A 27,832-nucleotide genomic window follows, 5' to 3' on the forward strand; every position below is an offset into this window, starting at 1 on the left:
TATCTGTATAAATATGTACAATATTATTTCAAGTAATAAAAACTATCATTCATTCAATTATTAATTTCTTACCTTGTTACCTAAATGTTTATACAATTTCATTTATCTTAATCCAAAAAATTTACAGTGCTAAAATTGACAAAAATTGAGAACCTAGATACTAGGAACTTCGCAACGTAGCGACATCGACTACCGTATCTTACAGCATAACTGCACGATCTATGATACATTGGAAGCAGTGGGATAAATAACCGCAAATAGAAAGACGGGGAATAACCTTTGACGGGGGCAATTGTCAAATCCAAATAAAGAATGTTATGTCTACGGTTTCTTGTACGCTATAATGGAGGGATTTTTCGTTTGTATGCGTGTCTAGTGGCGTAACGCAGTTTAGGGGGCCCCGACCAAAAGAAGCCCCCAAATTATTGTTATATCCATGCTCTTTTAGACTCGCTCAAGTTCACCTCATTTTTAAAAACTTTCTTAAACTGAAGCTTCTGCTATCAACGAGAAATATTATCATATTAACATTTTACTGTTGCACTTAATATGATCTACAGCGTTTCTTGCAGTCCATACTAAATAAGGACCACATTCTTAGTTTTCCCTTAGAACACGCAAACACAAATCTAGTGGCCAGGCAAGGGGCACATTAGGAGAATGACAATTGATCCAGGGTTCCTATCTAGGACCAATGGCTCAGAAAGGGGAAAATGTTTTTGCAATGGGGTAAAGGCTAGATAAAAAGGTATCGGGTCGAACAAAACTAGGGAAGTATGACAGTATTATCAGGAATAACTACATAAAATCTTAAAACAATAAGCAAAGCGTGGTTAAAAAATACCAAAACCAGCCTCCGTGAGCAGATAAATGGGTTAGACGGTCCCTTCATCTCAGGGCCCGTTTCTAATTTTCTCTAGTTGTTCAAAGCACAGGCACCTATCTTGCATTAATACTCCGAATACTGATGTTGTCAAAAAGCGTCTTCGCGTAAACGTCTTCGCACGGGCCACGTTTGGCAAACCATGTTCCCATACATGAAAATAACCTTAAATTGTAGCAGCTGCAGTCGTACCTGTCGCGATAACTGATGTCAAATCCTGCAGGGTTACAGTAAGCTTTAGCTGACTCAAGAACCAAAAAACTACAACGAACAGGACTGTATTTGGTGAACACTCTTGCGGAGCAGCACATTCATCTGCAATGAATCTTAGCAAACATCATAAATCATCTTTCTTTGTGATCCTCTAGAATGTCAGACCAAGCAACCGCAGGGCGGCAGGAAATTTTCAACACAAGATACCGAGAAATCCAGACACTGTCATTTGATACGACCTTGGCTCTGGAAAAAGATCAGAATCAGGCTTTTGTCTCCCAGGTTGTTGGCAGTAAAATAACCGACTCGTCTGTTGGTGTGTTCTTGCTTGTTTTTAGAGTAAGCAGCCTATGACTAACGTCCAAGGACGGCAAATCAGATGGCGGCTCTACCCTGGCTCTATACCGTGATCCTTTGCGGAACAGCGTTGGTGACGTGTTTGGTGAAGGACATAAGGACCCCTGAGGAGTAGCCCTTGGATTTCTTTTATGAGTACTAGGTACTGGGGTATTAGAACCAGTCCCTTTGTCCCTCATTGCTTCCGATAGCAAAAGTTCATGCTTCAATATGATGTTTTTATATTTGTCGTTAATGTCATTCAACCAATATGTAGTTATAACACCTTTTCCCTGCAAAAGAATATGTTAAATATAGAACGCTGTTCGCTTTGTAGGCGCAAAAATAAAACATATGAAAAAGGCGTTCACACAAACTCTCTTAACCAAAAGACAATATTGGAGAACAAAACCTCTGCGATAATATGAATAAACTGAGAGCATAGGAGAGCACCATATGATGAACCATCATATGCCTCATAGGAGAGTATGAAAAAAGCCTCTTTCAAGATGCTTTATTTGAGAACTATCAAAGTGGAGAATTGATTTTGCAAAAAACAATTGCCAGTGACAATTCTGTGAACGCTTGTATGGTTAGCAGAGAGTTCAAGCCTGCAAGATTTTCGGGGAGCGCAAACTCATTAGGAACAGTTGTCTATTTTCTTCATTCCAGATAATCGCGAAAAATAATGGAAGGAAAAAGCTGCCCAGATTTCAGGTATAGGGTATCTTAGATACCGGTAAGTTGGGAAACACAAATCTGGAAGGCTTTTGATTATTTATTCCTTTGCATCAGGTTTCAAAAATACAACCAGTTTGAAAAATTAACAAACTAAGGAATTACATTTTATCTTCTCATGAATGTTTTCAAGGTTATTTCAATCAAACACCAACAACCAAGAAATCTGTTGGTAATTTTATCAAAAAGAGCTTTCGTACACATTCATTATTTTCATTCATTCTTTACACTTGAGCACCTCAGCTTAAAACGATACTTAGAATTGGGTAAGGCGAACGTCCTGCATTTTCATGTGGATCAATCAAACAAACTTTAATCAGTTTTTGAAGCACATTACATGACCTAATAGAATTAAGAACATTCTTCAAAAGGTGTAGTTGTAAGATCATGCTTCAAAGAAATAGGTCTTGAAAGTTTGCAATTATGTTGTTTGGAAAACGATACCAAACGAGATACAGAGTTTATAAAAGAATGTTAACTTAAAACGGGTAGAGTTGGATACGGCCTAACAAAATCTGTTGAAGAAAGTAGGGGAAGATGGTATATTAAAGTACTGCGCTGAAAATAAACGCTTAAATCCCGCCACAAAGCGGACGCTTTTTGCACGTGGAAGAAACTTAATCTCGTAATCTTTACCGACTGTGGTATAAAGGTGAAGTAGGGCGTACTCAATCCTGTCTCAGTTTGCATTCAAAGCGACTCATAGCGACAGCTCGCTGTAACTGACAGTCTCGCACACCTTACTAAATGACCTAATTTATTCTGTATCAGAGATGAAATTGATATCCTACCAAGCTTGAAGTTAATAGAAATGCCGCGCATTGATTCAGTCGAATTATGAAGAACAAAGCACTTGCTACCCTTTATGCGTTACCAGCTACTTAGAAAATAACTCTACCGAAACGTAGGCTAGTTTCAAAATCTTTAGTCGGAACTATAATGTTAATGACATTTATCTACGGGAGAGAGGCTTCATCGTGCAACACCCTTGCTTATAGTCTCACATTGGTAACCAGTGAAGTACATAACATTGTATGAGGGCCTAACAACGTATTCTATGAGTAATTTGATCGAACTGATCATTGTTTAACAATCCGGCTATATCATTTCTATAAAAAGGTAGCCTCATATTGAATCAAAGGTAGCCTCAAATTGAATCAAAGGTAGCCTCATCCGAATTGCTTCCAACACAAGAAGATTCAACGTCAATTATACAAAAATTATATTGCACAGTCACTTAAATGCTGTGAGTACCTCAGATTTGTCCAAAAACCAGCTAAACAAGGATAGAGTTGGTTAAAACATAACTACAGTATGGCAAAACTAAACAGGAGTTAAGCGACGACAATGATTAGCGTTCATTTTGTGTCCACTTGACCTTGAAATTTGAGTGAGACTTCAAAATCTTAATTAAAATTTGTCCAGGAAAACAAGATTGATGTCAAATTTCATGTTTATTTGCTCTAGGAGTTTGCCATAAGAGCAGGTTCTGCGAGCTTGCAGATGCATTCAATCAAATGCGCTTTGTGAATCAAAGAAATAAGGCAGATAGGAGATAAAGGGCTGTGACAACGATAAGAGGGCGAGAAGAAAAAAGTTGAAAAAGTATCTCACCTTGACCGCTATCTCTCCTCTTGTTTGCAGCTCAAAACCGCCAATATCTGTCAAAATTTCTTTCGTTGACTCGCTTACGTGAATCTTTAGGGCTATTTTGAAATAAAAGATCATGGGATCTGTAGAAATAGCTCTTGCACGAAGTACAATTATCGTCGAGGAGAAATCGACAAAGATTCTCATTCAAGGTAGAAATCAATTCATGATTGCAAGTGGAACAAAAAATGCCAAAGAAACAATTCATTTAGGTTTTCTTGGACTCCCGTAAACAAAAAAAAGAAGCGATCTTTGTTGGTCGTGAGAATTTCTCATCGGAAGTCTTTCGCCATGTCTGAAGTTACTGATTGGTCAAAATGAAGCCAATCACACGTATTCTTCCTGCTCTTGTTTGACATCGATGCAAATCTGGATTCAAAATTTTGTAAGCTTCGAGTCCTCATTCATCATTCAATATGAGTTTCAAGGAATTTTGAGTTAAGTACATGCTAGACAAGGTGCATTTTCGGGACTTCGGATACTATTTTAAAGCTCAAAATATAGTGAAATATTGAACTTCAAGAAAAAATATCAAATTCAAAATATCTGCTTTTTAATTTTATTATAAAGCTTAATTAAAGATGAAACCCCTTGGTTGTTTGCAATTGGCAGGCTTCTTGACTAATGTTTACAACGCAAAGGACACCCAGGCGCACTTCGGGTGACTCGCATTTTCACAAAATCTGACCAACTTTCAATTTCTATAGAATTCTTCCGTCTTACTTAAGCCAAAATCCCGACCATTTCCTAACACCCTTTCAAAGTCAAAATTAACGGGAATAAAGCAAATACGATCGCGAGGCTGTGATTTTTGGGATTATTTTCAACAGCAAGAAGTGATGTTTTCAAAAGCTTGTGGGAAAGATCTCTGAACCGAGCACTGGAAGAAAGCGCTTGGATACAGATAAACCATTAAGTGGATCTACTGATACCAATAAACCATTTGTTAATGGTAAACCATTATGGTCACACATCATTACTAACAGGGCTTTTTCATAAAAAGAAGTACAGATGGTTTATGATTGGCTCACCAAATGCACACCCATTGCCTATTCAGATAAAGAACACGTCATAACAATATGAAACAATATGTCTAGAGAAAATTAACTTTGGTTTTGTTGAATAAGATCATAGATAAAAACAGGACTGACCTTCCCCAGTAGACTCCATCCTGGATGCTGTGTTGACCGTGTCACCAAACAAGCAGTATCTAGGCATCGTAGACCCGACAACACCAGTCACAACAGATCCTGCAACATAGATCAATCCCAATATTCTAAATAAAATTTGAATGAAGTTTCCCTTGGAAAATTCGCAGGGGTTCAAAGTATGATCTATCAATTAATTTAGGAAATTTGCCTGTTTCTCAATAAAAGGAGAAATTTCCCAATATAAAAACACAGCCCTGGTGATATTTGAAATATTGAAGTAATTGAACAGTGGTATCGTCATATTATCGATCAATCTCCTTGATCATGACTATCAAATAAAAATAGGGGAGCAAAAATCGATATTCAAAGGATATCATAATATTAGAATAATTGGTTCAAGCTTATTGTCAAAAAGAAGAAAATACTGATTTATTCAAACCATTAGCGAGTTATTGAAAAAAGCAAAGCAGCAGCAACAGCAACAACATCCAAAATAAAATACACACAACAACAACAACAACAACAATAGCCAAGCAAAGCAAGCAACAGAAACAGCCACAACAACAAATAGAAGCCCAACTAGCACGGATTAATAAGGTTAGAGGAAAAAATAACTAATCCGAGGCAAATACCTGAATTGATTCCAATCCTGATCCGCAGCTGGCTATCTTTTTGGTGTTGAATAACAAATGTTTTAACTGCATTTAATATATGGAAGGCCATTAAGGCAATCTCTTTCGCGTGTTCATTGCCGTTACGAACTGGCAAACCAGAAACTACCATGTACGCGTCCCCTATCGTTTCAACCTACAAAAAATAAAACAAAAATCTAGAAATAGAGCCATTGTTATCGAGAGCATTAAAACATGGTTCGGGGACTTCAACCCTGTTCATTTTTGGTTTGTTTTCAAAATTTCAAATATCATCATTGCTCCCTTCCAGTAGGAAGTCGAATGCAATGCCATTTTAAATTTTTCATATTTAGTAAGATATGAAGCAAGTGCATAGTTTCTTCAATTCTTGAGTTTTTTCTGCTTGAAGTTTGCACAAACTTCCCCCGCAAATATAAAAACTTACATTTGTCAAATATTCAAAGTAAAGTATAAAAAGGCATCATGTAGTAGGGCATACAAAATTCAACATCGATGCTAACATAGCGAAAGCAGGGCTTTTATAACAGGCTTTCGCAAAAAGAAATATATCTCAGATTTCGTATTCTTGAAAAAATGGGTATACATGGATGGATGTAGGCTTATACGCAAATTAGCTTATACACCATTCAATGGACATCGACAGCTATTGTTGTCTTTGTTCTGTGAATATATATATTGCACGCATGGCTTAAAAAGTTTCACATAGAACATTTAATGTGCAAATTTCCTATGGGGAAATCAGGAAACGTCTTTTAACGTTAAGGCCTGACAAAATAAGGTTTTGGTTAAAGGTTCTGGGAGAAAAGAACTCGCGCAAAAAACGAATAACGTAATCACCTTGTAAACATTGTAATACTTTATGATGCTATCAAACAGCGTGTAAAGTTGGTTCAGGAATGTAACAACCTAAAAGGAATAAAAATAACGCCAAGGTTTATACAACAAGAAAAGATGTGAATGCAACCCTAAGACTTATGTAGGGATATAGATCTCATAGTGTGATAAATTGCCATGGGTCAGTCGACCTATGACAACTGCTCGCGCAGCCAGTCCAGCAGTCCAGCAACTGCTCGCATCATATTGCATTCAATAAAATAAAAATCCTTTATGTACACACAAGCTTTCAAATTCAAGTGTCACTTAATCGAAAATCTTTACAGCGTGGATGAATGCACTTGGATGAAGGTCAAAAGATCTTCATTGACGTAGGTAAAAGTCCGATAACTATCACGGTGGTGGGAGAACTAATTATTGTGACCTAAAATTACGAAAACTTATTTAAAAAACAACAAGGTATATGCTGGCAAAAACTGGTAGAATGTATTCAGTTTTGACCCTTCTGTTAAACAAGACTACAACCTCCCCAGATCCCCAAAAGCCTTAACATTCAAACAAATTTCAAAACAAAAGCTGTGCAACTAATGTTGCTTAAAAACAAGGCTGTTAATAACAGTTATTCTCCACAAGTTTACGATTGTGTAAAAAAGGGAACTTTAACTGAAGATAATAGAGATTTCAGCAATTATGTAGAAGAGGTTCCAGTTTATTGATGGCTGGCAACCGAGCGATGACCTAGCAAGGCAGCGAAATAACTGGCTATTTGTGATTACCAAGAAGCCGCCAGTATGAAGTAACTACAAAAAGGTGTGATATAAAATACATATTTTTCGGTACATTTTAGGCATCGAAACGACGTCCGCGTAACACTATAATCGACAGTCACTGGATCTGAGCGAAAAAGATCTAAGTGAAAGCAACGTTATTAACTTTTTAAAAATACACAGCTACATATTTTGCAGACGCCTGTTTCGGCGCCTCTGATTCTTTGTTCATCGGCATCTTTGAGAAAACGTGACTGATAACGAATGACCTAAGAAATGGTTGATGTTTTGTGATTTAAGAAAATTTCTTTTTCAATGCTCCTGGAAAATTAAATGGAATGAATTTCAAAGTACTACACTCCCGACAATCAAAAACCAGAATTGTCTTTGGAGACATTTCGGTTATCACTGAGAACAGATGGACTTTCATTAAAACAGAAAAAAACATCAAGGGGTTAAAAGAAATTCAGCTTTCTCAGCAGAAGATATTTTTACAGGATAGATAAAAGTCAAGATTTCTCTAAGACTCATTCTATAACTTTTGAAATTTATAGTTCAGTAGGCCAGGTTAAAGAAACGAAATGGTAAAGATCGTAAAACCCTCTACAGTTTTGGATGAGGTACCATAAAACTTCGCAGTATTAAGAGGCTGGATAGACATGAAGACAAAATCTGGAGCAATGTAGACATAAGTAAACCTAGCGTTTTCCGAGACAGAAAGTACTTTGAGTATTTGTCTAGGCTTCCACTAACGTAGGAATCACGTGGAATTTGAAACTGTTCACGTGGAATTTGAAACTGTTCATGGGGAGTCTGAAACTGTTCACGTGGAGTCTGAAATTGTTCACCTAGAACGTGGGACTGTTCACGTGGACCATAATAAGACTTTCCAAATAAGACACTGTTAACATCTAGGTCTATAGTAATGGCCAGCGGATAAAACACTAAGAAGTTTTTATTTGTCTGTATGCAAAACAATTGAGATCTTGTCACTCAAAATCTGAATAAAATTTAATCAGCATCAAAAAGCACGAATATTTCTTAACTTGTAAATGAGAATAAAACCCATTCCTTCAAGATGACCACTCATGCGTTCTAAGAACGCATAGATGAAAACAGGTCTAAAGAAAGACCAATATCAATTAGGTCTTTAGTAATCGCTTAATAGCTTCTTGATGCAAGTGTTATAACTCAACGTATAAACCGGGTCAATATTGCTCGAAAAGAAGAAATTCGTCATGAAACTCACTTCCATAGCGGTGCTTGCAGCGCAAAGTGACGTAAATCCGACAATATCACTAAAGTAAATAGTCACTTCTCTAAATGTCTCTGCTTCTACTTCCTTCCCTTTAGTTAGCTGCTTGTACACTGCACGTGGCAACATTCTGCCCACCAATGCCTCAATACGCTTTTTCTCTTCTGAAAGTTCTTTATTCTTTTGCTCAACAAGGTGTTCCCAGTTCTTGGCATACTGCTCAATTCTGTACAGCAAATCATCAACTATATTGCTTTTGCTAGAATAAAATAATCTCAAAATAAAAGAATAGCACAACCTATCCTTTTAACTTAGCAAAAAATGCTTTCAAAACCTCCTTTAAATCAGTACAGTTATCAACGCTTCAATTTGCCTTTGCCAGCACTGTTCCAATTGGCTCCATTGGCCATGTCGAAATTTGAAGGATAAACAAAATTGATAGAATGCAATACATAACACGGTAAATAACGTTAAGACTGCATTTTCCTTCTCTTCTGTAACATTGAAAAAGTTAAATAAAGGTAATTTAAAACATGCAATGGCTTTTCTTTTAATCTTATTTAAAACACAGTGCAATTTGTAATATCTTTGTACATTTTCCGCCATATCTCTCACCCTCTACTGCCAAATGAACGAAATGTGTCTGAGAAAATGGGTACGGAGCAAATACGGGCTCCCATGTAGCTCCCTCGTAACTACTTAACTGAAATTTAAAAGGCAACTCTGCGCTGACTCTCTGGGAATCCACTATCAGGATGAAAGTTAAAAGACCAAGCAAAGATCAATCGATGAATCCCTATCAAAGACTGCTAAACAATCTCTTCATCGTTCTTTGTTGGACTGTGCATTTTAATGACGATACTAGCAACTTAATATACATACAACCCATTTCCCTTCATAGCTGCTTCGGTCTCTTTCGCCATTTCTGAAAACGACGGCCTGTCCTGTGGGTTTTCACTCCAGCATCTGCACATCATTGTCTGCAATTCAGGTGCGTTCTCGATGCTGTTTGGAACGATAGGCCGAAAAGGCGGGTTTTCAGCTTTCACTACTCGTGCCACAATTTCTAAAGGGAAGAAGGTCTCACTCATATGGCTTTACTGTATCAAATAGGGTGAAGAAATCTCTATTGTTCTTTTGCATTAAGATAAAATTACGAAAGGACTCTTAAGGGAAATCATGCTCTACATTGCAAAAGAAAAATCAATACGATAACATCATAACATAGTGAAATAATTCAAAAATATCATGACACTAAAACTGAAAAAGCAAGTTGCAGAGTTGCTAATATTATCCAAAATGGATTATAACGATGTCGTATTTCATCCTCTTTCATTAAAACTACAAAAACGACTACAAAAGCTGGCTTTCAATTATATAACAGATCATAACAAACCAGCATATATTGACATATCATTAAATAAAAACAGCAAACATCTGATATCAAACTCTGCGCCACAAATTGCAACTACAACAAATTTTAAATTTTGAGGAACAGTGCAGCTGAAATTTTTAACAAGATGCCAAATGCGATAAGAAATTCAAAAACGAAATCCGAATTCTCATCAAAATCTAAAGAATATTTCCTTACTGAAGCAAAAAAGAGGCTTTTAGTTTGATTTGATTCATAAAGAGAAGAACCTAACTTTAAATTCCAATTTACATTTTATCAAACTATTTTAATCTTTACTTTTCATTAAGCAACTTTTACATCGTGTAGTATTTAACGACCAGATGAAGAGCCACCCTGTGGAGATACTGGTCATGATTCATTTATTATTATTATCATTATTATTATTATTATTAATACGAAGAATTTTAACGTAAAACGAACACGTGGGTTTTGATATCAAGATTCCCACATTTACGGAATTGTTAGAATTCTGTTTATTCTTCAAAACACATCAAACGCGATGTTTTTCTAACTTTAACTTCCGCTTTTCTAAAGATACAAGTTTTCAAGCTGACATTTCTCAGAAACAAACTTAAAAAACAGCCATGAAATAAACATAAATAAAAGAAAAGTAAGGCTTTGATCACGGAAGAGCTGTCAAGTGCCAAATCGAGTCATACCGAAAGCCCTTTTATTTTAAAATCTAATACTAGTACAAAATTCACAGATATTAATTAGGCAGTTGAGGGCTGGCATAAAAAATTAAACGCCGACCGATGTTAAATACAAAGATTACCTAACTTTAAGTAAAACTGACATTATGGTCTCGCCCATATAATTTCAAGGCAATTCTAAACAATTGGAATCACATAACTAGTTACTGTACCAAACATGGGGTGCCGTTACAGAGAGTTATTTATTTGGACTTTTGTTCAAATGGAAATAACTCTTAAAAATAAAATATTGATATAGCAAAAACCTAAATACAAAAAAGGTTAATATAAAAAGGTTAAAAGTGAATGTCCTTTATCAATACTGATATTTCTGTTTAGATTTCATCTTTACGCTAAACCGTTAACAGCATCATTGAATCTAAACTTTGTTTAAGAAGTCTTTATTGCGAATATTTGTTAAGTTAGTGAACTATTTACGCCGAAATCTAATAGTACACATACATATAGCTGTATAATGAACACTTGTACCTTCACAACTGAGGTCTACATCACTCCAAGGGCCTCTTCTTGTGTGACACTCTTGTAAAATCACCCCGAAACTGTAAACATCTCCTTTAGCTGACCCCCGAGCGGGAGGATTCGGATCTCGTAGCAGCTCTGGTGCTACCCATAAATGACCTACGAAAAGCAGACCTGTAGTTCAGCGACCTTCTCTAATTAGATTGGACATTCACAAGAATACCGTCTCCTGATCTTGCAAAACCATTAAGGTATTCAAAAGGCAGTGTAGAAGAGACATTAAAAACAAGAAGATTTGAATTCAGACACAACATCTGTATATATATAGGGAAAAGAAGTAGGCATGAGGCTTAGAGACTCTTTAAGCAATATCATTATGAGCCACACCGCAAAGTACTGCAGACATATCTGTTTATTTGATCGTATCGATGCAAACGAATTGCACCGATGTTCTACATAACAAAATACTTACTTCTGCTATCAAGAAGCTTGTTGTATTCAAGACCCTTGGTTTTTCTTTTCAGGGTATGCAGACCAAAGTCAGTGATCTTCACCAACCAATTACTATCAATCAAACAATTGGAAGACTTGAGACTCCCGTGGGATAAGATTGGACTATTGTGAAGATAGGCCATTCCCTGCAACAGACATTGTATATGCGTTTATGGAAAGAGGGGATCTCAAATACCAACCCCGTTAAAATGGATCGCAGGATGTCTCAAAAACACTGCGCTCAATATAAATAAAACAAAAAACACCCTATAATGGCAACTGAAGGATATATCTTTTGGAACGTGTCTACTACGCGCCATTCGAGAGACAACTAGCTATCCAACAAATATTCAGTGATTGAATAAACCAACAAAATATAAAAAATTCTGTTAAAGGTAAAGCCTCGAGATTCTTCTAAATACGGTACTCTTGTTGGTTACAAAATTGAGAGCTGAAAGGTAGCTAAAAATTCTAAAGTTAAACGAGTAGAACCATCCATGGTGCAAAAAATGCTTTAAGGGTACCGTCACATATGATACGCAATCAGTCAAAAATAACCATGTCAGATATCATCTTCTTTATCTTAATTATATTTTAAAACTTAATTTTAAAATAGGCGTTCCTGGAATCTTTCAGTTGCCTGAAGGGTGTGGCACCAAAATCCATTCTTTATCTAACACCCCCTCCTCCCAATCTTTGTTGCTTAAATCTGTCCCTGCAGATATTAATAATTGCAATAGAAATTACCTTTGTGATATCTGATATCAACGACAAAAGGAATAGTGTTTCCAGCTTCATGTTGTCGTTCTCAAGCACATCCTTAAAAAACAATAAACACGGATTTGTACGTTGTTGCAATTCCATTTCTGTTTGGTAGCTTGTAAAGGCCAGGGATTACTTTAAGTTTTAAATGTGCACGCCAAATTGATAAATTTGATATTAGAGAATTCATAATGAAGAGAATACGCTGTTTTAACCATCCCAAACAAATGACAGGCTTTAGGAGACGATAAGGGACCAACAGGGTAACAACAAGGAAACATATAGAGTTTTCAAACAAGGATACATTCTTTTTCTTTTTTTTATCTATACCCCCAAGTATGTACCCCTCCCCACATGCTCTATATTCTAATGTTCAAGAATTTTGCTTCTGATATTATCGGTCAACCTTTCGACTTACTCAATCGTTTACCCATACCCCAATTTGCTCTTTCGTGTCCATTTTTCCCAATTTTGTTAATTATCATTCCATGTTAATTTAGCAATATTTGAATCTGTGAACTTCCCTATAATCTGCTACAGGTTATCTAGTTATTGACTTCCTTATATAAGTCGAGTTTACAAAGCACAAGTTTTCAACGAAATAGAGCATCTAGCAAATGAAATTATACAAAGGCTGGGAACTCCTAGCAAAATGAAAATAAGAGTAATTAAGACTTGCAAAAAATCCTGAATGTGTTACCTCTAAGCTCCCATGAGCAGCAATCTGAGTGACAATTAGAACTCTGCCAGGTTTTACATGGGCACCAATGAAAGGGTTTATGTTATCATGGCGAATTTCCCGTATCTAAAATTAAAGATCAAATACTTCAAGTTATTAACCTTGTTTTCTTTAAGTTTTACAACCAAAACAATACTTGCTGCGCGGTCAGAAATTCGACAAGAATATGATAACAACCGAGTTTCTATTACCAGAGAGTAGAGTGTTTGGATGCATATGAAAAGTTGCCTTATGATCACATTAAGCGTGAAACTCGGAGTAGCAATTTTCATTCGTATAGTGTGATACACCAAATAGTGGGATATGCCTATGCATAATAATCTGAATCGAATTTTGCATTGCACAAAATTCCTTCCATAAAGTTGCATCGAGAGGGAGGGGGTGTTCTACTAAATACCAGGCGATAAACAGGGTTATGATTAACGATTCTGTTTAGCTTCTAAAAATGAGCTGATCAATACACAGCGATAATTTGCTTTCGTTATAAGGTATGTTGTGTGGTCGATTTTGTCGTAAATCTTGCGAAAATACAAACATATTTCTGGATACAGTTAAGTAAGCCCTGTTGACAATTAAAGGGTTTCGTTGAAAATGAAGCAAAAAACATCGCAAATTGGCCCATTTGAACAAAAGCTTATTTTCTGCAAGGAACACGATTGATTTTTTCCAAAACATTTGCTTCGAGATTCCTGGCCAAAACTACTGCGAAAAACGCCTGAATAAATGCCGCGTAGCATACAGATTTAGTCTAACATATATGTCACATGCCACCTCTCCCCTATGAAAGTTGGTGTACATGTACTTTAATAGTAGTGACACCGTTTGTCCAGGATTGTAGTTTCTTGAATCTTGCTTTAGAGACGATCCATGTCCCCAAAGAGACGATCCATGAATATCTATATTCCTAAAGAACTATATAATGGTAAAATGATATTAAGAATCACAAACCTGTTTCAGTTCTAAAAGTGACTCTCGCTTGAGTTCAATGTTATGAGCTTCAATGATCTTAACAGCCACCCAATCTGTTTTGTAAATTGCACGCACAGTTTCAATCGATGATTTCTTCCGCACTGGTGACAAAGGAATGTCTTTCTCGATGCTCTAAGATAAATGGCGAAAGCAGATAAAAATCTCTTCTGATTGGCAGCCAGCATTTGGCCATTGTTTCATAGTTACACACTAAGAAAATATATAGCGCACAGAACAAAAATCTTACCACGCTTGGTGTAGAAATTGCTTGTGTAAAGGTACCATTATGAAGCATCAATTCTGAAATATCGACTTCCCATAACTTATTTGTCAGCGATCTTTCCAAACGATAACTCCTTTAATATAAAAATGAAAATTCATGAAAACTACACTGTTGTCCTCAGATTAATAAGGGTTGGGGTAACTGCGACATTTTGAATGACAAATCAACTCAAGAACTGTTTCCCATTCACAAACAATAGTCACAGAATCACATTGAATTTGCAACACACACACACACCGACATTATTTTCAGATATTTCAATATTCTCTCATATGCTTCCCATACGAAATTGCTACATGGGAAACAAAACTACTACATGTACAAGGAAAGGGGCAGCCGTAGAGAACAACGGACACACGATGAAATAAAAGGCCTTGGGTCTAGGTAAGTGATTAATACCTGTCCTGCATAATAACTTCACAACAGAAATACCTGTATTTAAAGACTGGTAACAGAACCAGCATAACGACGATAATAGACACTGAAATGGAAATTGCCAGCACCTTTGTATCTGAAAAGGAGAGATTCAAATACTTAGAAACCCATAAGACAATAGCAGCATTGTGATAAGAAGTTAAGACATTTATAAGTAGGGCTGGGACATCAAAATGTATTCTTGTACAAAGCACCTCTAAGGCAAGAATGATAATATTTGGGGTAGAAATTCATTCAGTGCATACAGGGGGCAGCAAAAGAAAGAAACCGGCGCCTTTAGAGGGGGCAGAGCAGATCGCCAAAGGGAGCAGATCGTAAAATTCTTTAGCGAAGAGGGACGTATGAATGACTGTGTTAGAATGTCCTATGGATAATGTATGCTTGGAGGCCAGTAGCTGTCAATTTGCGGGCGTTTCTCCGGTCGCAGCCTTAGAAAAAGCGGCTTATACGTGTCTAGAATTTCGCCACGATTAACTTAAAATAATTTACAACGTAAGACTGAAATATCTTTTACTCTTTGCATGCGACACTTCTAAATTTAATAACTAATTGTTTGTCATACATTGGGTAAGGAATATAGCTGGACCAATAAAACCAGGATTTAGGGCTTTGTATATAGAACCGCCCATTCAGAGTCATGTTCCAGTTGCTTACTTCCACTGATAATATTTCATAGATATATATATGGCGCTGTCAACGATACATAAAACCATCATCACGGGGTGGAATGCAGTCGTCCAATCGTTACGAATAACAGGTTCAAACGATATTTTAACAAACACAGCCTGAAAACGCTGAGTTTTTTTTAAGTGTCGGAGGCTGGTTGGGGGGGGGGGGCGGGGAGAAAAACACAATTCATTTATTTAACCTTAACGCTATTAGAATAAATAACTACAGCCCTATAAAACTTAACCAATGTTGTTCTGCCAGGGAGTTGTGTTTCAGATTTTAGCTCTTCAGAAGCGTTTAAAGTTGTTTTTTAAAACGATCTTATGTCGGTAGCTCACGAACTTCAGCTTGAAAAGGCAGAACCATCAGTTTTAAAATGATGGTCTTCGTTCATTTCAACTGTACTGCTGTGTATAAATATTTCATATCCTGTCGAACACCTAGATATTGTTTTACATGTTTACGAACATGTAACAGCTTTTCCGTTTAGCAATATAATTTTGAAGGGTATTTTAAGGTCAAAGTTAGTTTTTTCCTACTTCATTAAGTACGTATTGTCTCTTTTTAAACAGTACGAATTTCACCATTATGCCTCTGACACTTCATGACGTCAAACACGCGCTGGGTTTACATAGAATGCGAAACATAAGAGCTAATATCTAATAACAAAAGAAGCACGAAAATAAAAAGACTGAAAAATCACGAAGAGCACGAGAGTATTGTAATAAATGTTATGCAGAAGGAAATTTTGTTTGATAAAAACATTTTGATGGAGATATGCAATTACAAGAAGGGATTTCAGTAAAGAGGGATTCAACAATTCTTCGTAATCAGCAAATATACTTATCGGCTTTTTACCAAGAAATCTAACAAGTAAACACAATGTTTGCTAACAGGAATTCCCATTTCAAAAAAACTGCTTTTAATCTAATTTTCTGCGTTAGCTCCTAGCCTTAGATTGAAATTTATGTAAATAGAGAATAAGGTACGAAAAATGTGACGACTTGATCAGACTATGAGAAAACCTCCATTGGTAAACATATTCCAATGAGAGAAACCCCAAAACAATGGAAAAAATTGGTCCTAGGGTGAAAGCTTTGTAAAAAAAATCGAGACAACGGGCTACTTTCTCCAATGTACAGCAATTCTGATCTCACAGGTTATGCTATACAGAGGTTACTGTATGGTTAATAGCACTGACTTTATAAAAGATAAAATCTTTCGGCAATCTTGATGTATTGCAAAAGCACTCAGCATAAACATTGGTTCGAAAGGTCTAACACCAAAAAATAGGATCGAAATGAACCAATAGAACTTCATTGGTTTTTCCTTCTACCAATGCATATCCCCTATTCTCTCATGTGATTGAAGAGTCATAACAAACAATAAACATTTTCCAAGATTGGTTATAAACACAACAATAAATGCTATCAAATTATCATAAAATACTTACAGTCTTCATTATAGAAACTCTCGCATTTAAGATCGCCCACAATGCTCTTAGGCCAATTAAGGGGCTTGCGCTCCTTGTACACCAAGGTGGTTTTATTTGATGCATCATCATCAGACTCAACAAAATAGGCATTGTACGTTACAACTGAAAAAAATCAGTGGAAGAAATTAAAGAAAAGCCTTTTCTAAGAAGTGACGAGCTGATTTTCTAAGAAAAGTAACATTGATTTTTTATTGTGACTTAACGTGATCTGATGTTACTTTTAGGAATGTAACTAAAACAATTGTATTCCAAAATAGCGCAGAATCGAAGAAGAATATTAAATTGAAGTATACTTTTGAACGTCTAACACTCCTCAGACTCTTCAGTACTGTATATATCATTGAAATTAATAAATATAAACTTGTTAACAGAGAGGCTACCTGAATCCAACTTCAAAAACTAGGTAAGGTTAATGAAAGTCCTGTTGTCATCAAAACATTTCCAGTCGACAATTTCAGCACAATTCCAATCAATAAATTCAAACTGACTGGCCTAAGCAACGATATACAGTTAGAACTTATCAATTTGGAAATATCTTGACATTATCAATTGGGAATGTTTTAATAATAATTAGAATGTTGATTATAACATGTCTTCTTTTTCTAATTAAACCTATAGAAAATGACCTTGTTGTGTTGGTACTGAAATTTATAATAGCATCGAATAAAAAAAGTAGCTATATACCGGAGCTTTCATTGAATGTGTAAAGCATGTAGTTGAACTTAACGTAGAGTCCTCGATGGCTGAGTTCGTGTACGACCATCTCATGGCCAAGAATGCCTGAAAGTGGAAAATATAAATACTACATATAAATGCTACAGGGACCGACATTTGAGTAGAACTTAGTAAAAGATGTTAATTTATTATGTAAATACCGGCTTTTACATGCATTATATATCCTCGTAAGTCACTCAATCACATTTAATTTTACAAGCTAAACGGCAGGAGGATAACTCTATCAAGAAAGCCACGACAGCGTTTTTGATTAAATTTACACTTTTATCTCATTACGAGATCTTGATGATATTATCCAAATAAGCCTTCGAAGAAAAAACAATAACTTGACCTCTCTGGTTTTGGAGATGGTAATTGCCTCAATATCAGGAAATATTTGGCAAATATGAAAATAAGTTCTAAGCTCAGAACTCTTATAGGACAAATATCTAGTCTAAGATCCTAGATAGGATCCGAGTCCCTAACCTAGCCAATCTAAATCCCTCTCCTCGTGGGACAAATAACTAATTTAGCCTGAAAGTTAAATACTTAATTCCCATTCAAAATTTTTAACATATAATAACAGAATCTCCCGTTGCTAAGCCAATGTGAGCTTCTGCCCTAACGTCTGTTAACACCAAACTGCAAATATGCTACAATGCGATTTATCACATCGAGAAATGAACGCAGCATTCTTACTTTCATATGTCATCCCTTTAAGGCTGTTGTAAATAGCAGTGCCATTGTTAACATTCCCATTCGCCATTAAACTTTTGTTTGCTGCCAAAGCATAAAGCAACACTGTGTCGTACAGGTAATAGCCAATTTCTGGAATCTAGAAACAAAAGAGCCTATGATAAAAATAAAAAAAATTTTTGCTTAAAACATCCACAGGTCTCCGTTATATAGATGTTTAAATGAACTAGGTACAAAGGTACACTGTAAAAGGCAGATGATAGAAAAAGTTGTTTCTGATTTGTGATTTATTCAGAATCAAGTCCCTGGAATCTCGTCGACCTAAAACTTTGTTTGCTAACCCTTTTAGCATTAAGATAGGCTATCGTAACATAAAGGCCGTAAATTGGTATCAGCAATTCAGGGGAAACTGAAAAAAAGGAAGCTGTGACGTCATAAATGTATGAACAAAGCATGTGTTAATATGGCTAGCACTGCGCCAACAAACATGAAAACTCGCAATCATATGACGAATCATATTTTCGAGCTGATGGCAGCGGATAAATTCCAGACTGTTTGGGATCTAGCACTCGATAAAATATGCAATCGTTGAAGAGACTGCTTTTGGGATTTCTTGAGAGATCGTGCACCGACAAAAAGATAACAAAATGCTGGAACATCGGATTCGAAAAAGAAGAGTGTTAAAAACAGACCGGAGTTTTACAATACACTCCGGTCCGAGCTCCGGTCTGTTTTATCGGATAGTTCAAATCCCCAGAGTTGGGTTGGAATATGCAAAATGAAGTTTCTACTTCTCTAGTATCAAAAACTGGAACAATATCCCTGACAGCATTCGAGAGAAAAAGAGTTTTTTCTGCATCTTTTGAACCTTTAAACAGACAAGACCCAAACACGACCCCTTGGTAGAGCAGCAGTTTATCCTTCCTAAACAAAAATTGCTAACAAGTCATAAATTTGTTGATTTACTTTTTTAACCTGAAAGGTATTCGCTATAAATATTGATGAATATACTATAAGTTGTTTCTAAGGCAATAAAATAACAGTTTTGCATGACTTTTTAGTACATGTTTGAAAAGCTGATAAAATCTGCTCTCTTTTGTTAATATTAGAGAAAACTTTCAAAAATATATTATTTGATCTTCTCATATCCCGTCTTAGGCCGGGCGTGTTCTTATGTTGCTCCTATTTGCAAATCGAGCATCGGTGCTCTTATTAAGTGAATTTATATAGAAAGAAAGTGTTAAGTCAGACGAGGTAGGAAGATTGACGCGGTTTTGTCAGCCGAGGTAGGTTAAAAAGTTTTGATCGAGTAAATAATCAATAATTCAGGCAAGCATTGCAGCGGTATGTGTCAGTATAAAAGCATCTGCTTCTCTTGAGCATACACTGAGCCTGGGATTTCGCAATTCAATAAAAAAACTGCAGGAGATTGCTTAAACCTGTTACTCATCTTAATTGCTATTAAAAAATTCAAGTTGTTAGAATCACCTCAGCATGTACCAGCAGTATCTTTACCAACAGAGTAAACAATTTTTCTTACATTTACTTGCAACGCACGAGTTTTCAGCAAAAGATCAAACAAAAACATAGCGATTTCGAGCTTTAAATAAATCTGGCTTTCCATTGCCGTGCGAACATTATGAATTATTCACAAAAAAGCTCAAATTTGATCAAAATGCCATACATTTGCCTAAGTCCTTTGCCAACATTCTTCAAGCAAACAAAGCTAAATCGAACTATTGCAAAACTGTTACACCGAGACCGGCGTTTCAAATTGATTCTAGGCCCGCTCAAAGGATCTCAAATATATAAAAATACAAGATGAGGGAAAGTCGATCAAGACAGGATACTGGCAAAAAAATTACAAAATGGGACGATGTCTCTTCGACATTGCTACAACTGAAAACTTTAGAATAGTGAAAAATGGCTGACTAGGAGTAATTCTATTCATAAGACATCGAATTTGCTCAACAAATAACTTTCAATAGCGACAGGGAAAATGGACATCAAGAAGCAAAAAGTAACCAAATAATGCATTCTAAGCAAACTGTAAAATTAATCTAGGCTGCATAGTGGGTAGTTTTCGAATTTTTAAATTCAAAGTTAGCTACCATTTTGACTGTTTTATTTAGAAAAGTAATTTAAGGGGCAGTTGAGATCAAAGAGAAGGAGGGGGGTTCCCTTCAAGCCACAGATAAGGCTGATCAATCACTAAGTAGGTGCAAGGATGGCTCAGTGGTTAGGGTTGCCGACTACAAATCCAAGAGTCTAGGTGTTCGAGTCACTGTCATGTCTTAACTTTTATACACAGTGAGGAGAGTCGCCAGCTCTCTGTAATTCCAGGTGTAGGAATCACGAGGTGTGGTCACATCGAGAGGAAGGACCAGGACACTGCTCGATAAACATAGCTTCTTGGCGTCCTAAAAACTATCTTCGGATGCAAAAAATATAAAAATCAAGAACTTGCGAGTTCACTTGTTTTTCTCGAAGGTAGAAAACAGTTATTTGTTCAATACTCGTTGTTGAAACTCCGAATGACACTTAAAACGTTGTTGAAACTCCGATATGCTCGTTTAAAACATTTTCAAATGCAAATTGTCGAGGGGCAATTCACTCTTGAATTGCGTACGAGATTTTCCCTAAAACAAAAGGATTTCCAGGGATTTTCAGATAAGACAATAGGATTTTCACAAAAGGTGTATGAGATTTTCTTGGAGTGATCTGCCCCTCGCAAATTGTCTGTTAATTTGTCCAGGCTGCCTTTGATGTTGATGCTAATGCAACTTGGCAATTGAGACCAGAGCCGATTAGCTCAAGCTTATTTTGCATCATCAAGATTCAAGCAATGAAATCAAGCAGCATAAAAATGCCTAGAAGCATTCAAACACTTAAGAAAACAAATGAAAAATAAAATCAAAACTTACTGATGCGTATCGGTGTTCATCGAAAAAGTTGCTGTAAAAAGGAGCATTGGAGCTGTCTCGCTTTAGTCTGGCAACAAATCGCTTGTACCTTTCATTATCATTAATGGTTGGTCCAACAAGGAAGGCCGTTTTCAAAGCTTCTTTCACCCCATTTTCAGAGCTGACAGAATGTTCTCCGTATTCTGACATGAACCATTTGAAAGGCCGCGCAATCTTGTCTTCAAATTCAACTGGGGATCTGATGATGATTATGAATACGAAATTCCCTCCGGTCATATTCAGCTCATTAGCAAAAACAAGGGCTTCTCGTGCAATTTTGTATACACACATGAACACAATCACTGAAAAACAAGAACAGCCGGGAGTTAGAAATGGATAGAAATAAAATCTAAACGACAACACACGCTTATATTCCAACCAGATAAGATTGAACTAAAATACAAAAATGTGTCAAAATCTGCTGTAGTTTTTTATATATTTTTTATACATTCTCATAAAAATCTTACAATAAACCAAACTACAAGACGATGCCTCAGGGAGCATGGAAATACATAGCAACCCTGTGACCATTACACTAAACATATTTACTTCACATTGGAATTACATTAATGTTAAAAAATTACATGTTACAGATTACTCATAACAAATAGCAATACTGTAGTTGCAAGCATGATTGTTAAAACTTTAAATGAAATGCTGACATGAATTAAGCTGTGATATGATTTGATTGGTTGAGACCAAGCTACCTGCTACCTGCACGTTGATTGGTCTTAACCGAGCTACCTGCACTTTGATTGGTCTATACAGAGCTACCTCGAAGCATGCTACTAGTACAGAGACATCCCCTTTAAGCATTACATGTCCTAATCTAATGGATGGGTATTGAAATAGCCCATCCGTAGTTTTGGAATGCAGTAACTTGCCCCAGAATCAATCGATCGTTGCATCTTCATTTTCAAAAAGTAAACACAAGCAAAAGATGAGAGAGATTGCGATCCCGATGAATTCTAGACCAATTTGATCCGACAAAATCTTGTAAAAAATTACCGGCAATCGACATTAAATCGCAAATTATCAAACATGATAGTAACTATAAACCTACGTATTCCTTAACCCCTGCTAAAGGCACAACCTCGCTTTGAAATAATGACAACTCACCTCGTACACATTTGTCCTTAACAGCTTTCATGGCGTTTCGTAGATCTGCTCTGTTAGTCCGAGTAAAATCAATTGTCTCAGGCAAGGCTTTCTCGATCTCAATATCAATTCCAAATTCTCGGAACTGGTCAGATATTCTTAAATTTCCACTCATCTGTAAAGCGTTCAATTCTTCATTCTTCATTATCGCTATCTTCTTCCATTTGAACCTGTTCAAAATTGCAACAATCGTTGGCACAATTTGTGTCGTAAGCGGGTATGTTCTTGCGAAAAGCAGTTTGTCCTCTGACTTTTTGTGAACCATAATCGAATCGTCCTCTTTGCAATACTAAGAAAGATTGATAAGACTAGTCTTTTAAGTCGAGGTATTTTACAAAGAATATAGGCAAATGAAAACAAAAACTGAATGCTCCCAAAGTAAAAGCTGTATCGTAAAAGTTTTTAGCTGCTTCGTAGAAATTGGCTGTCACAGTTGTTAGAACGGTTGCTGAAGTACAAGCTAGTGTTTCCACCACAGCCACTCACAAAAGGGTATGGCTCGAGACCCTAGTAAATTGAAGGCTGTGGTATCATCCTGCAAGACAGGGCCCATGCCATCGGGGGGGGGGGTGGCCTTGGCCTCCCAACTTTTTTCAGAAGCATATGATTTCAAAGCTACAATTAAAAGGTAAATGGAATTTTAATCCCACATTCGTTAGCCTCCCCCCTCAACCCACGTTAAACTTCGTGGCGTGGGCCCTGAGGCTTCCAAAGGTAACATGGAAAGAAATTGGTCATATGACCCTGTGTCCATAGGGTATTTGGATATCCTCCATCTAAGTAAACAGAAATTTCATTCAAGGAAAAAATATTTAATGATAAAAGTTTCGTGCGGGTGCGTGTGGGTGAGTGCTTGCTTGTATTCTTCAACATATCTTGCCAAGCAATCAATATGCAAGGACTTATGTCGCATTTTGAAAGTGGAAAGTGATTGCCTTAATGAGTACACCCGCGAGCTGCAAACAGGAAACTTTTCTACATTTCTGAACGTCTTGGGAAAAGCGGGCCCCGTTCCCCCAGCTCCTAAATCTTTGCCAATATGCCACATTAACTAAATTCGTTCCAGTGTCTCAATGTCAAAACTTCAAACTATTCGCATTGAATATCGTCTGGGGTATATTTATATATTTTCAAAATAACTGGATCATGTAAAAGTGGGCAATTCGACTATCCACGCGACAGATCGTTTATCCAAAGAAACCGCCAATGTTTGGGTTCAAACCAGAACAAACAGTATCTGGTTTTTCAAATAATCGATAATAATGCTTAAAATCTATTTTAGGCAAAATTGAAAAACCAGAGCTACAAAACTTCCAACCATACAGGATCGTGTTGTGATGAAGCAGCCAACAAGTAAAACCTTTATTTGAACTTGATAAAGATTCTAATATGCTGTTGGCAGACAAATTACAGTCGAAAATTTCTGCAATTCCTAAGATCAGAAGCAGTGGCGTCACCACGGGGTGGACATCACGGGGTGGACATGTCCACCCCAGTTTTCCCAGAGGTCGATTTTCTAAATACTGGCAAAAAAGCCACCGTTACGAAAAATGCTGCTTGAGAAAGTTGCTTGTCCAAAAATTTCGAAATAGATAAAAAATACCAAAAAATGGATTTTCTAAAAGTTTTAAGGGCCTGGCCGAGAAAAATGTTTTTGTCCATCCAAGTTTTTTCAAGCTGGCGACACTACTGACCAGAAAAGAAATATATTTAACGTCAGAAATGACCATAGCGGTACCTCAGGGAGAACTGGAGGAGAATATAGCAGCACTATTGATAAAAATCTCTTATTTTAAAGAATCAAATTAAAGGGCAGTTGGGGTTTGCTGTTTCAATCCTTATTTGATCATTTATGAATACTTATAGTAGAGCAAGTTTGAAAGGGTTTCTTGGCCTTCCAATATTTTTACGTGGTTTTAAATGTAAAACAAACTGCCTTAAAAATTTAAAAGATAATCAAATTTTGCAGAGGGCGCTTGAAGCTTTGAGGTCACTAACTTCTGCTGCAGTTTTAGGTTAAGCCTTGAGATGGGACATTAAGGCTTTAAAATAGTTTAAATAACTAAGAATAATTATTGGCAATGATCCATTCAGAATTTTCAGAGGCCTATGGCATTTAATAAACATGGGATCTGGCTTAAAGGGCTTTTTATCTTTTGGCCAAAAAACTAACTGGTTATAATTCCAATTTATATTCCTTGATATGTATTTTTTTGCAGGTTTAATTGAAGGTAATTCCAAACTAAATATTAGCAAATAACTAGCATGATAACTTGGCACATTGCCTAAATGGTTTAAGATAATTTATAAATATGAATAAAACAGCTAAATTTAAAAACAATATGTACAGTTCATAATATGCAATGCTTTTTGATTGGTATTTATTTTTAAAAAGTACAAATACCTTAGCCTGACAACAGATCAATTCCAAATTTATCACAAAGACGAAGCCAGATCCCTTTTCATAGACAGTTATTTTAACTTTGATAAATTAACCTTTTTATTGCTGTTGATAATATGTATGATGATAATGATTTGTGGTGATTTTATGATTGTGCACAAGTTACTTCCTTTAAAGTACTTCCACTAACAAGCTGCCAAAAAGAAGGGACAATGCCATTACTGTAAAGAGGACAATGCTATCCTGGACTCATAGTTGGAAAAATCTTCAATAGATTACTGACATCCCCCATGAAAAAATGAAGCATTAGATTTTTCAATTTGACAGGTATATTTTTGGTGATAATGATTGTAGGTAAGTTTTTAAAAGGCTTAAGCTGACTTAATTCACAAGATGCATTGAAATTATGTTCAAGAAAACAATTTTACAAAAACTAGGAGGTCTATCCACAACAATTTTCTAGTGGAACTTCCAGCAACGAATTTTCTAAGCAGGGCGACAGATTTTAGTTCATTATAGATTGGGAGTTTGGTGGCCTTTTACCCTACCCCTGTTTTAAAATTCAGAAGATCAGGCATAATTCTTGGTTGATAAGGATGTAAAACAATAATGCCATCATAAACAACCTGTTTGGTATGCTTAACTTTGCAGGTGAATTCACAATTATTTTTACAAGTTCCTTAGATGATTCAACATGTACATCTATATACTCAAACATACTAAAACTCCTTGAATACAAATAAATATGAAATGAATGACAGAATTGTGTATAAATTTTAAGAAGCTTGAAAATGACTTTTCACATTGTGAGCTTTCATTGACACTAATATAAATTCATACAAGGAAAACATCAAAGAGGAATTCTGAGAGAAAAAGACATGGTAGCTTTGGAAAACAAAAAAGATCAGATGGAATAAAACTTAATTGGTTATGAAATAAATGAATCTTCTGTAGATGAATGAAACTCTAAAAGGCTGTGAAGTTAATGTAGATTTTTTAGACAAAGAGAGACATTGATAAACAGCTGACAAATTTGCAATTTTGTATCATCAAAAAAACTTTGCCCACATTTTAATATTAGCTTTCTGCAAACAGGGAGTACATTTTTAATTTCTTATAAAAGCAGGTACTAAGTGCCAAAGCAAAGTTGATCATCAACAATACTTACATAAGTTTGGGAATGATAAAGGAACTGTCTGGCAGGAGCTTAACAAAACATGCTTTATTGTGAGAAAAATTGTTGATAATAAAAACTCCAATGTAGAAACTTAAGAGACCCATCTAGAACTGAATTGATGTCAGCTTGAATTGAAGAAACTGCTTTTGTATTTTACATCTAAATTATATTTTCTATGTAGTCTGTCTGCAAATATTTATAAACAAATAATCCAAACAAGTCAATCATTCTACAGGGTCATTTTAAAAAAGTTATATTTTGTCTGTATTTATTGTTCATGAAGGAATACAGCAATACGTTAGCAGAGGTAAAACAATCTGTAAAAAATTCAAACTTGAATGATTGTTCCAAAACGAAAGAAGCCCAATAGCAAGTTTCATATCTATGTTAGATTGTGAACTGAATGGATATTAGGGAAAGGACTTTAGGGAAAAAACTGAATGGATTTCGTCCTTAACATTGATTCATTCCAACGATCTCTTTGGTGCGTAACTGCTTTGTGCAATGATTAAATGGGCAGAAAAACGATAAATCAAAATAACCACAGTGGCTGGAATTTCCTAACGGATATAGGAAACAAACTGAAAATCAAGCACATCTGCTCGCGATGAACTAATAAATTAGCTACAATTAACTAAAGATACTTGAAGACAGATATAAGTGTGTTAGGCGGTTCATCGATAATTATTACTAGGCAATACAGAAAACCACAAATATTGCCAATCAGCAAACGGGTTTCGTTTTGAACAATTAAACTATGACATGCAAAAGAATTTGAAAAGGCAGGGATGAATATCGAAATCATGTGAGGGATCATATCATACTGAAATGGTAAGAAGAGCTGGATGTTGGTGTCAATGACAGTTTTTGATCAATAACTGACCTTAGATTTAATATTAAATTTGATTTAATTTCAATTAATTAAAATATTAAATTTTAGGTACCCACACACCCAAAGAAAACATTGACATCTGTCATATTCATATCTTAAACAAAAGTTTTAACTTTAAAATGAATTCTTTGCTTACTTACATGCGAAATAACGGGAACATCGACAGCAGTTGCAATAGTGGAAACAGAATGGCAAAACCACCCCAGGCCAACTAAGGCAGAGACATTCATACCATTTAGCTGTTTGTACACTGCCATTAGTGCATTTGCTTCGTCCACGGTTGAGTCATTAAAAACAAACTTGATTTCATGATTTGGTAGCAATGAGCTGTTTCTGTTCACATCGTCTACAGCAATTTGAAAGGCAGTGGCGTAACTTCTGCCATCGATTGGAGGTTCCTCTTCGCAAAAGGGTTCACATCCAGTAACCTCATATGGCATTATTAGGCCTATTTTTATTATTTCCTTCGGTTTTGTTATATTGTGATCGTTCCCTACCACTTCAACAAAGCTGGAGTTTAAAGCAGTCTGCAACTTAGTATTAACCATTAGAAATAACATCCCTATAATAAATAATAGCCTGCATGGTGAATGTAGATTACAGAAATTCATCTTCAGGCATTGTTTTCAGGCCAAGCTCACCACTTCATGTTTTCTCGTGTCTCAATTGATTCCGCAATTGCACGGAATAAAACAAATTGTCATTCGCCTCGCGGTGCTCTATCCTCCACAGGGTGTCAGAAGGTCACAGCTTCTCCATCATGCAAGAACATCAAAACAAGATTACTTTGTGAATGTGGTTATTTTTTAAAGTTTTTGAATCATGCTTAAAAACGTAATCGTTTTTGTCATGATTGTCATGACACGAGGTCTTCGTCATGAAAATGGTAGCAAATATACAAAGTGAAGAGTGCTGCGGCGA

General features: G+C 36.1%; 1 protein-coding gene across 1 annotated transcript; it reads right to left on the bottom strand.

Annotated features, from left to right (window-relative positions):
* Positions 1-27,779, bottom strand: LOC135691900 (atrial natriuretic peptide receptor 1). The gene is made up of 20 exons (XM_065209898.2): positions 27,052-27,779; positions 22,403-22,730; positions 21,245-21,585; positions 18,324-18,459; positions 17,595-17,690; positions 16,869-17,012; positions 14,744-14,822; positions 14,276-14,384; positions 14,008-14,160; positions 13,021-13,125; positions 12,306-12,377; positions 11,539-11,704; positions 11,076-11,225; positions 9,363-9,546; positions 8,475-8,739; positions 6,462-6,530; positions 5,604-5,778; positions 4,972-5,070; positions 3,785-3,876; positions 1-1,725 (listed from the first exon to the last, which is right to left on the bottom strand). Exons 1-20 carry the CDS (start codon positions 27,520-27,522, stop codon positions 1,360-1,362), a joined length of 3,600 nt encoding a protein of 1,199 aa, XP_065065970.2. The 5' UTR covers positions 27,523-27,779; the 3' UTR covers positions 1-1,359.
* Positions 27,780-27,832: the final 53 nt, after the last annotated feature.

Source organism: Rhopilema esculentum, chromosome 13 (assembly GCF_057945365.1).
Source record: "Rhopilema esculentum isolate cy_ngs chromosome 13, ASM5794536v1, whole genome shotgun sequence".
Classification (NCBI taxonomy): Eukaryota; Metazoa; Cnidaria; class Scyphozoa; order Rhizostomeae; family Rhizostomatidae; genus Rhopilema; species Rhopilema esculentum.

Coding starts and splice junctions, on each gene's coding strand:
- LOC135691900 (XM_065209898.2), bottom strand. CDS start 27,522: ATGAATTTCTGTAATCTACATTCACCATGCAGGCTATTATTTATTATA. Junction 12,378..13,020: donor CTGCTCATGGGAGCTTAGAG/GTAACACATTCA, acceptor TTGTTTTTTAAG/GATGTGCTTGAGAACGACAA. Junction 9,547..11,075: donor TGTAGACCTCAGTTGTGAAG/GTACAAGTGTTC, acceptor TCTTCCCTTTAG/AAATTGTGGCACGAGTAGTG.